Consider the following 11,930-nt stretch of genomic DNA (forward strand, 5'->3'; position numbering starts at 1 on the left):
TCATTTCAGAAACATTGTAGCTATCTGTGGTTAGCTCAAAACGCCATTCAACTGACAGCCTTTGTTGCGTTTGATGCTAACTTGTAGCCAACAGTGAACCAACTTCGTTTACTGTATTGACATTACAGAAGTAAATGGAAATGGATTGTTCTTATTTTCTTCTTTTATTTTTCTAGTCTTACCGACTACTCAAAGCTCTTTAACATCATACAGGGACCATTCCTCATTCACACACATTCACACATTCACACACTGGGGCCCAGGCTGCTGTACAAGGTGCCACCTGCTCATCAGATACACACACACACACATTCACACTCCGATGGCTCAGCATCTCGACACCTCGACATGAGACTGCAGGGCCGGGGATCGAACCTCCAACCTTCCGATGGAAATACAGTTTCTGTGATATTAGTGTTTTTGTGACATTGTGCTGTGACTGAGTAAATGTTCCTGTTGGGAGAGAACCTGTGTTAGTGTTTTGGAAGAATTATGTGATTTTGGGACATGTTTGCAGTGTTTTGGTTGACCTATTGTATTGTGTTAGTGTATTATTGTATTATGAAAATTAGCATTGGTGTTTACGATGTGTGAATTTGAACATAATGTTGACCATTTCGCCGGTTGTGGATGTAGAAATGTGAGAAGAAAGTGAGAAAATTGTTAAAAGTATGGAAAAAATTGTCATAGCAATCGTGAAAAACTGTAAAAGTAGAGTTGGGTTAGGGTTTCAACAATTCGGATTACCAATAGTGATTCTTCCTTTCGATTCCGGTCCTTATCGATTCTTTCTATTTCACAGATAAGAGAAATGTTACTTGACTGGTGGTTTACGGTTTTCAAGGTTTTTCAATGTGAAATACAGCCCCACTTTAGAGCGCTGCTTACTGTGCTCCATGGCTGCAACACAACCCGTGGTGGATTTGGAACCAGTGATCTGATTTGAAACCAAAGTTTCCTAACAATTCCAATAAAAAAAAAATTGCATTAGCATGGTGATTTTTGAAACAATTCCATGTTGGAACCGGTTCATGATGCCAAATCGTAGTAAAGAGCTCCAATGTGCAGAGCTGGGGGGGTACAACTGGGTCGGGGGGGGGCAGGAACTTCAGAGATGCTCTCATAGCTGCCTACCATTTGTAGTAGGACTTCAGTTAACTTTTAATTTCATTGTCAATTAATCTGCCATTTATTTTGTCCAATGAATTGATGCATTCAATGACATTAAATAGTGTAAGACAATTTCCTAAAGGCCAAGACCATCACATCTGTAAACTACATCCGTTTTATCTGCTCCAAAACCCGGGAAACGCCGATTTTGATAATAATCAACTACACACGTTACACGCTGGACCTTTAAGTTGTCACTACTGTTTCCTAGGTAACTGTAGCCTAGGCAACAGTATATTTGAACGGTTAAATAAATGAAACACTTTCCACAGCAGCGCACTGAGGACCGCTCAGTAGATGTGTTTTAGCCTCCCTGAGGACCGCTCAGTAGATATGTTTTAGCCGCCCGAGGACCGCTCAGTAGATATGTTTTAGCCTCCCTGAGGACCGCTCAGTAGATATGTTTTAGCCGCCCTGAGGACCGCTCAGTAGATATGTTTTAGCCTCCCTGAGGACCGCTCAGTAGATATGTTTTAGCCTCCCTGAGGTCCGCTCAGTAGATATGTTTTAGCCTCCAGATACCAACATGCAAACATGACTTATTTCCACTGAGCTCTTTTTCCAGAAACAAATTGTTCTTTTTCATCCAGGGTTACAAACGATCTGGAGTTGGCCCCGACACGCCTCGCCAGACCACGCACAGGAGAAGGTCTTAGTGAGTCTCAGCAGGCAGGACACCTGGGTGGGCTTGTGCGGGATAAAGAGCTGTTCCAGCGTGTCCCCGCCTGCGCCACCGAGCCAGGGAAGAGGCCGTGGAGGCAGGCAGGCCGCTCCAGACATCATTACTCAAAGCTGCTGTCGACAAGACCACACGCCGTTGAGGGACAGGGGCGTGGAGCACACGGCAGCCGTCCCACAGGCCCGGGTCTCAGCACTCCAGGAATTCCAAAACAGGGTGAGGGAAGAAGGAGATGGGGGGGAGGATGGAGAAGTGGGGTTGAGTCGCTGGACTTGCGGCGAAAGGTTAAAGACGCCGAGGCGCTGACTCTGTTGCTGCTGAAGCTTTACCACAGGGTAGGGCTGGGCAATATGTCAATATCACATCAATAGATGAGCCTTGATATTGTCTTCAATTTCCAGGTTTTACCGGCTGTGTTACACTAACGTGTTGTACTACTCTGAACTTACCACACTGCATTGTTGTCTTATTTGCCTTTACATACCACCACATAACTGATTATTTATCTAAAATCTCAGTGCGTACATTTTTTTTTAAAAGCACTAATTGTCAAGCCTACAATATCGGTGCAATACGGACTTCAAGGTATTTGGTCAAAAATATTGTGATATGTGATTTTCTCCATATTGCCAAGCTCTACTAAAAGGGCATTTTAAAAAAAAAGTTGCACTCATCACTTCTATAATTCCCAAGGATTCCCAATTCCCACCTGAGACTCCTAATGAACATGAAGGACTCTATCGGCGGTTTGGAGGAATGCTTCCAAAGGAGAAAGGAGAGGGTTTCAGGGAAAAAATGGGATTGCTATCAGACTCTTAATTCTCTTCCACTCTATTTCTGTATGACAATATATGTCTATATTATTTTGTTCTATGTTTATTTATAATAATAAAAAAAAGAATTCTCAAGCTATACAAAGGCAGCCAGGCCCATTGAGGACTGCAACACACTCTTTTGGGTGAACGTGGAAAATGGCTGGACCAGGTCCAGGAGGGCCTTGACTGACAGCTCCTCGTGAAAGATACGCGCCCCAAAGCAAACGTGCCAACCTCATCCTGTGGGGGAACCAGGCTGGAGTTAATGACCCCCCATAATGAAGTCTTAATTCCGTGTCTTGGACCACTCGCCGCGAGTTCACTGGGTCCGAACGACTAGAGTGAGCAATCAAGAAGCGCTGATCTCAACCTCTCCATCGACCCCTCTCTCTTTCGCCCTCCCTTCTTCCCCTGCCTGTGTTCCCTGCTCCGCTCCCGTGGATACGGGACACCGAATCCCTCCGCAAGGACCCACGGGACCATGTCAGGAGAGAAAGGAGATTGGCATCGTCTTCCTTCACCTGCCCGGGGGCCGCTTGGCAGACCTCTTACCCCTGTGCTACTGCAACTGGAGATAAGGAGCCGGCTCCCGGGCGGACTAACACACAGTTAACCCTGTGCTGAGGGGGAGGCAGAGGACCCAAGATGACCTCACTGCTCCACACAGAACACAAGGCATGTAAACACCTATCCACACTCTATTTGCTGGATACTGTTGGCTGAACATATGCCAATCCCCCCCCCCCCCATGCTCCCCTGGCTTCAGAGCTTTCTGGGGACCTTGTCTCTGAGCCATGCCCCCGGCTCGCAGCATCCGATCTGAGGGGTGGGGGGTGGGGGGCCGTGAGCCAGCTGGCCAGGATGCAGACGGGGTCTAGGGAGCAGGGACCCAAGCCAGCTCCATGGTACAATGCCACACAAAGGCTCAAAGGTGTGAGGAAGAATAGAACCGAAAAAAAAAAAACCAGAAGTAGAAGAAGGAGAAGAAGCAAAAGGAGCCCAGCGAACCTTTTAGAACGACAAAAAAGGATTCTTCAAAACACAGCAATATGGGCACACACACACAGTATAACCCCCCCCCCCCACCCCCCACCCTCCCCTCTTCCCTTTGCCATCGCCAACACCATACCCCTCCACCCACACTCCCCCAATCCAACCCCGCAAATCTCAAATGTCTCATGCATTATTCGGAGCAATTTCTTTTGTTTTCCCTGCTTTTTTTTTCCGGCTCAACGTTGACATGTCGGGTTCAGCAGGAACACATCGTGCTCTTCTAATAATTGCCTGGCATTGTTCCCTTGTCATGAGTGAGATCAGATCATTCCCATTGGAAGACAGGGCCTATACCATTCAGGGCTAATTGTACCAGCAGGAACCAATGGGAAAAGACAGGATGGTGTGTGTGTGTGTGTGTGTGTGTGTGTGTGTGTCTGTGTGTGTGTGTGTGTATGTTTAAGAAATCCTATTTTGGTGTCTTTAATTGTGTGTTTTCTTCTTGGTAAACTAACAGTTTGTGTCAAAGATGTGGTTCTCACAGCGCTAACTGACAATTATTGGATTATGTCAAGCACAGATGTCTTTAGGTATGTGTGTGTGTGTGTGTGTGTTTGTGACAGAGAGAGAGAGAAAGAGAGAGAGAGAGAGAGAGAGAGAGAGAGAGAGAGAGAGAGAGAGAGAGAGAGAGAGAGAGATTGGAAAGGGTGTTCTCTTTGGACTAGTGAGAATTAGTTAGATACACATTCTTAGAGGAAGGGATAAATGGCCAATTGAGGGACTTTGTCCGTGTTTAAAAGAGGGCTTTATACATTGGAGTATTGAGTGTGAGCACAGCTTTAGTGATGAAATTGGACTCAGAGGTTCTTTTTATCCCCTAGACAACACATGGGGGTAATTTAAGGACTCTCTCTTTAGTTTCATTTCTTTTTGAAATTTCATCAAGGCTAAAACAGGAGGATTTAACACCAACCACTGGCATTTGGGAATAGTGATGTAATAAAATGATTTAAAAAAAAAAAGAAGAAGATGACTGCACTTTACTTGTATCCCAAAAAACAGCTGATATGCATATCATCTAATACATCTTGCAGAGTGACATTTCATGTGGTATTATTAAGTTGTGAGCTCACCTGCTTACCTACCTACCTGTTACGTAAAGTCAAAAGGGTGCACGCACGGGTTCACGGAGAGGTAGATTTCGATGCAATGAATTATTGAGTATTACCTGATTCTGCGAAGCTGATGATCTCCGAGTTCTCCGCCTGAACCTCGTTGTTGTACGCCGCCTGTCCGTCAAAGCTGGGGATCTCCACCCGGCCGTCCTCGCGCACCTTCCCGGCGTGCAGCCTCCTCAGCGCCGTCACCATCGCAGCCTTCGGGATGGGGTGGGTGATGTTGGGTCTGTCTCTCATCTGCAGCCGGTTCAGTATGTGCCTCTTCACCGCTTCCAAAAAGTCTATGTCCACGCGCTCCGACTGGTCCGACGCCCTGAGGCCGCAGGACGCGCACGACTCCTGGGGCAAACTCTGCGTCTCTGTCCCGGCCACCGTGCTGCAGCGGACGGACAGAACGCACGCCACCAAACAGGACAAAGCCACACTGTAGATGCTCATTTTTTTTTTTTTTTTTTTAATGTATGATTACAGTCCATATGCTATGGAAGATAATGGTGCATATGTATGTTAGACACACACTCTGAGCTTAAAGCTGATTTTTCAATTTACAATTATCCGAACGTCCACTCGTGTTCCAAAAGTGAGTGCCACAAGTTATCCACAGAAGTCAGCGCGATCGGTGTATTCCCAAACATACAAGAGCGCTGCTGAAAACAGTGTGAGGGGGCTAATGAACCCCAGGCGCTGTGCCTTCAGGTTGGTTATCCAGCAATACGTCTGTTCTCTGCACACAGTAGAAGTTCATCTCTCTGATTGCCAGGCGCACTCGCAAGTTCGGAATCGTTTGACGCGCTTCTGTCACACGGATTGTTCACCTCGGATGTGGAATCTACCAAAACAACCGGAGAAAAGCACACCGCCTCCGAGAAGTATCAATAAAAAACGCGTCCAACCCGCTCTTTCCCATTCAAGCAACATGCAGAGTGTCCAACAGCTGCAGTCCCACAGAGAATAACAAAGCTCGCCGAGTCCCGTGTCTTTTGTGTGTGTGTGTGTGTGTGTGTGTGTGCGCCTGGGTACTGGGTCCGATGCGCGCAGCTCCGTGCGTCCTGCAAGATGCTGTTGTTCACTGAGCACTGAGACCCTTTTCTCCCTTTGCAGTCACGACAACAGGGGCTCCGCGCACCCAAAGTTTTTATACACCAGTGGACCACGTGGGGATTTCCACCAACAGGGCGCAGGGATTAGACTACTACATTCCCACTGATGGAACGAGGATTTATTAGGGTTGCACGCCGGCCCACGACAAGTTGTTTAATTGCCCCACCTCCCCTAAAGCTCACGTTATTTGACTTACTGAGTGAAACAGTATGTGATCATCCATCGCCCGTGTGTGTGTGTGTGTGTGTGTGTGTCTGGGATTGGTGTTATGTTAGGGCACAGTATCCAGACTGATCCTAAAAAATAAATGTATACGTGCTGTTCATACATGATCTAGAGACAGACATTAAACCCATAAAGGACCCTCTCCGTCTCTTTAAAGCAGGCATGCATTCAGGTTTGGATTGGTTCTAATTATAGACGTAACTATTTAAATTAAGGGTAAAAAATGCAATATTTTGAAGTGAAAATATAAGTTAATTATTTGGAAAGAAAAAATCTGGGTGAGGAGATAAATAAAAGTTGGAAGTTCAGTCAGGTGAGCTCTAAAGCTGATTACCTCGTTAATAGCGCCATCTACCGACACACACCTGTCATTACACATTGGAACTAAGGCTAGAGATAAGATGCCGGCCGGACACACACACACACAGACACACACACATACAGGCAGGCATGCAATAATACATATACACAAACACACACACAGGCAGGCATGCAATAATACATATACACAGACACACACACACACACACAGACAGGCAGGCAATAAGATATATACACACACAGGCAGGCAGATAGATAGATAGATAGATAGATAGATAGATAGATAGATAGATAGATGGATGAATGGATCCGTGGATGGTAAATAGATATATGGATAGATTGATAGATAGATGGGTGGACGGATGAATGAATTGATGTATGGATGGATTGATAAATAAATGATAAATGATAGATATATGGATGATAGATACAGTATATGGATGGATATATTGTTTGACAGATAGATTGATAGATGGATGATGGATAGATGGTAAATAGATAGATATACAGATAGATGGATGATAGATTGATAGACAGATATATAAATAGATAACTGGATGGATAGATTGATAATAGATGGATGGATAGATGGATAGGTAGATATACTGTACATATGATGGATATATTGATAGATGGATGGATGGAGTGATGAATAGATAGGTACAGATATAGATAGATGGATGATGGACAGATGGGCACTTGAAGCTACTTTTAAAAGTAATTCAGGTGTACCAGTTGATTGAAGTACTTTTCAAAGTGCCTGGTAGTAGTGTGTGTGAGTGGAGTACACCTGTCTGCCAACAGGAGGAAGGAAGAGAGGCGGCGCAGCGGTGACGGAGCACTGGCCTGCTGCGTGTCAGCTGATAGTTCCCTCTCCTACAGAGCCTCGGGGATTAGGTTCCCTTTACCTACTGTCCTCATATAGAGAAAAAAAGTAAAGCTGTGGAGTCAGAGTTTATTTAGAAATGACTCAGTTACTCATAACTCACTGTGACTTTCCCACTGGGATTTTAGTCCCAATATTTAGGGGGACCTTCTTCGTCCTTAACAAGCAGCAGACTGGCCATCTCCCAACGTTTCCAAACATCCCAAATATGTCGGGCTGAGATTTGGGAAAATGTGTCTCAAATGATATAAAACACATCTATTTGGTGAAACGATGTCACGATAAGTAAGTCTCAGTGTAGATAGTAGTAGTAGTTATTGCTATTGAATAACTTGATAACAAAGATTGGTGTCAGAAAGTATGGAATTGTCGCCAGGAGGTATTTAAAGTGAAACCTAAACCCTTTTCAAAGTCCATGCAAACTATTCCGATGGTCTAAGACAGCGTTTGGGATTTGGACCTTGGGTTTCTCCGTAGTTTGAACAGGAATTGAAGTAATAATAAATATGGCAATTTCCAGCCCATCGAGAAACAACACATGGTCATCTTGACCCTGAATGTAACATTAGCTGATTTTATTAACACAATGCAGTGTTACAATTGTAAAAGTTAACTAAAAAGCCCATTTTTTTGTAAGCAGCCCAACACAAAACAATGGAGCTTGTGCATTACAGTGGAGATGGGGGTCCTCAGAGTCACTGCAAGGGGGGGGGGGGGGGGGGGGGGGGGGGGCGCCAAATTATTGTTTAATACTTTTTTGAATGTGTTTTCCCCCCCAAATTAAAATATGTCTGAAAGTATTCATTAATATAACATATTAGAAATGATAAATCGGCCTATTGGTAAAGAAACCCGTGCCTTATTCCTTCAGTTATAGGTTACAAGGAAAGAAGATGCTGAGCGCTGGCGCCATCTTGTGTAACCCAGTTTATATTACAGGCATTATTCTCAGCTCTGTGTTGGCAGTTCGCAGAAAATGCAATGTGCCATACACGGCTCGTAAGTCTGAAATTTATCACAGATAGGCTGGGCAAAATGGCAGAAAGATCATACAACGTTTTGTTTTTTTTAGACAGGATTAAGATCCAAGATCCCAATTCTTTTTCATGAGACTATTTCGAGGTTACAGAGTAGTACAACCAAACTGATTTCCCTACTTAAAAAATGAAAACCTTCTGAGTTACTAAAGCGCCACAACAAATTCCGTTCTCACATTGAACACTTCTTTAAGAAGCCTCTTCGAGATTTCTGTGCTCGACATTCAGAACATTAACATAGCAGCAAAATCATATTTGCTCTGCAAAGGTAAATAGCTAGTGAAGTAATATCACTTTGAGCAAAGGATGGAGTTGGTTTTTTATAGTTTTCTTTTCTCATTGGTGTGTCTGTTTATCCTGTTCATGGCTCGCTGACTAGCTGATTGCTGAATGACATTGAACACAGACTGTGTAAATATTGGATGCAGGATGGTTTGTGGACTGCTGTGTTGAAACCTTAAGTTTGTCAATTAGGCGGCGGCCATCTTGATTTTTTTTTCCCGCTCAGAAAACCGGAGGTTAGAACACAGAGACAGAGGAAGGGGACGGCAGATCTTCCGGAGGCTCCTGACCAATTCCCTTAATGAATCATTGGCCAGCCTTGTCCTGACTCCAGCTCTGTACTTCACCTAAAGACACAAGATTAGTATCAATTCTCTCACATACTTTTAGAAGCATAGCAAATGGACAAAGCAACCTATTCCCTAACTATAATACAATAAACTGTTCAGTTTACCCTGCTGTTCCTCCACCCTTTCCCCCACCTTTCAGTTTCTTCTCTCCTGTGTGCATGGCATCGCCCTGATGAATCCACTGGCTCTAGAATGCCAACACAAAGAAAGAAGAAGGTAACCGATATAAGAGGGACATCAAGCGGAGTTCCTGGCGCCACCTGAACAATAATCCCGGGAGTGGAACGTTGTGGATACAGACTACCGACGGGTAACCACGGAGCTCTGGGAACCGGCCCCGTTCATCTGAAGCAGTACACAGAAATGTTTAGGATCGCTGATCCTGATTTTGCCATTTTTATGCTCATGTGTGTGCTGTATATTTTCCACGACGCTGTGAATTAGTTCATTGTTCACCATTGCAATCATTGTACAGCTTTTCTTAATTGCATTTTCTGATAATTTATTTGACTTCTGAAAAAAAGAAATGTGTAAATGCAACTCCTGACATTAAAACTCACAACAAGAGTAACAGGATTATAAAAATAGTTGGGTTATTCTCTTGTTCACAGCATGTCAGTAAACCTTTTCAACATATACAATGTGTGTTTTTTTTCTTTATATTCCTCATATAGAGAACATGTTAACGCAAAAGTTTCTTTTCTTCAAAAGCTGCTATGAGTCTGTCAGAGTCATTTGCCATATGGAGATAGGGCTGTGGGTGGTACACGGTCTCCCACCCAGCACCAGCACCAGATCAGGCAGATGCGCGGCTACATCTTCATCATCCTCCTCCTCCTCCTTGTCCAGCGGGTTATCGCCTCTGCAGCCCCACGGTTTCCTAAACACCTTGTTTTCAAAAGTCAAACAGTTTTCAATCTGCTGGGCCTCTCTCCCCATTAAGCCCTCTTTGCTGTTGACTAGTTGGGAGGGTTGTGTGGGGGTTTTGCTACCGTAGCATCTGGCCGGGCTGAACGTCTCCAGCTCTATAGCTCCCTCGGATCCTAGACACATCTTCCTAGGTGGGGTGGGGAAGCACTTGTTCTTGAAGAGCCTTCGTTTCCCCTCCAGCAGCCTGGGTTGTGCTGAGCCGGAGCAGGGGCCGCTGCTGGTCTTGGACTTGTAGCTGGGACCCAGCCCAACGCAGCAGTGGTGGATCTTCCCTGGGGGGTTGGAGCCGGGGAGCGTGGCAACCTGCCCCCAGGTCTGAGTGCTGAAGTGGTACCTCCACAGGCAGTGCTTAGGAGAGTTCTGGCTCTCACATCCCCCATAAAGAAGCATGCTGTCCTGGTAGGCCACGGCCGAGTGGCCCATCAGTCTGGAGGGGCCGGCCCTGAGACAACAAGCAGAGAGGAGGTGGTGGGACACTGAACACCTACAACGAATACAATGCTGCTCTGCTTTCAGACCAAAAGTATTTATTATTTTTATTCAGGAATTCAACTGTCATGTAAACCCAAAAATACAAATAAAAAATGAGCTATCCTCCCGCTTAAAGAAGGCTGAGAACAAAGTGTTGGTCTGTACAGCTGTTAGTTATATACTAGGCTCCTATCACTAACTTATATGTAGTTTGCTGCTAGCATCCCACCTGATGTCTGACCAGATCAGACTAGACCTACTCCAGAATCTGCTCTTTAGACTTTGCTAAAATTTTGGGGACAATTAGGGCAGGATTCGGAATTCAAATCCAAATTTTTCAAGACGTCTGGTCACCCTACAATACTTCCAATTCCTCCTGGGGGAGACAGAAACTATGCACTATATCCTTAAATGTGACTATTTTCTAGTTCCTTCTCTCCTCTGTGACAGTAAACTGAATTTCTTTGAGACATTGAGGAAATAATCTACATGGGAAAAACTGATCCATATTTTTTACAATTTTCATTTTCTAACATTTTGTAGACCAAACAACAAATCGATTAACCCAGAAAACAATCCAATGATGCATTCACAGGCTGCAGGACTCGACAGTAGCTGTCAGGTTAAGTCAATTGGCAACCACCTGATCAGTATTTGTATTTTTTTTAATATATGTAGAAAGAAATCAAAACTTACAAAACTAGAAAATCTTGTTAAAGTCAATATTGTATTTGGTGGCCTTCGTAAAGTTAAACACGACGTTGGGGCGCGACACAACATTTCAGCTGTTGTGCGACCGCTTTTCACACACGCGGGTTCGTTGTGAAAAGCTACAGGCAACGCAACTTTCTGTTCATGCTAACGCCGCATGTTAAAATCCGGTGCTAATACGGCACCGGTGCCCGGTACCTGCCCGGCCAAAATGGCAATGTGGATTGGTGCCTCATTCCGGTGCCCCCTAAATGCCTGGCAACACTCTGATTCTCAGAACAGACGCAGGAGGCAACAGAAACATCGCTGCTGTCACACAAATAAACAATGACATGTTACACAGAGGGTGACGTTAGCCTACCGTTAGCTACAGTTGGGACTGGACTAAACACGGTGACAACGCTGACAGCTAAACGGTGTAAAAATGTGACTGTATTTCACTGTAGAGGATTCCAACAGCGGGACGTAGAATGATAAAGTTGCTTTTCCAGGGCAAGGCCATAGTCTGCTGCTTAAGCTACGAGCTAAAAGACATAAACGAAGCCCTGGTCACGAGTGGTGGGCGAATCGATCTGAAAATCTATAATATATCGATACCAACGTTTATCGAGATCAATACTTTAGTTTTACTTTCTCTCCTGTATGCACCGCTGCGGTTTGAATAAAGAGGCGACCTGGCTCTGTGTCTTTATTGTCAGTTTCGACAACCAAAGGCGGATGCCTGGTTGCCAATTCGGCGTTGAACCCTGCCCTGTGTGTGTGTGTGTGTGTGTTGCGCTTC

General features: G+C 44.9%; 2 protein-coding genes across 5 annotated transcripts in view; both read right to left on the minus strand.

Moving 5' to 3' along the window:
- Window positions 1-6,028, minus strand: part of LOC116697846 (inhibin beta B chain) — a 12,423-nt gene extending 6,395 nt beyond the window's left edge. Inside the window, exon 1 of the mRNA XM_032529373.1 lies at window positions 4,886-6,028. Coding sequence (XP_032385264.1) covers window positions 4,886-5,273 — 388 coding nt within the window. The 5' untranslated portion in view covers window positions 5,274-6,028. The remainder of the gene's footprint in view (window positions 1-4,885) is intronic.
- Window positions 6,029-9,273: 3,245 nt separating this feature from the next.
- Window positions 9,274-11,930, minus strand: part of klhdc3l (kelch domain containing 3-like) — a 14,532-nt gene continuing 11,875 nt past the window's right edge. Inside the window, exon 6 of one of the 4 annotated variants that reach the window (XM_032529369.1) lies at window positions 9,274-10,409. In XM_032529369.1, coding sequence (XP_032385260.1) covers window positions 9,752-10,409 — 658 coding nt within the window. In that variant the 3' untranslated portion in view covers window positions 9,274-9,751. The remainder of the gene's footprint in view (window positions 10,410-11,930) is intronic. The other 3 variants (XM_032529371.1, XM_032529370.1, XM_032529368.1) reach the window with 3 other exon arrangements.

This window comes from Etheostoma spectabile, chromosome 11 (assembly GCF_008692095.1).
Source record: "Etheostoma spectabile isolate EspeVRDwgs_2016 chromosome 11, UIUC_Espe_1.0, whole genome shotgun sequence".
Taxonomy (NCBI): domain Eukaryota; kingdom Metazoa; phylum Chordata; class Actinopteri; order Perciformes; family Percidae; genus Etheostoma; species Etheostoma spectabile.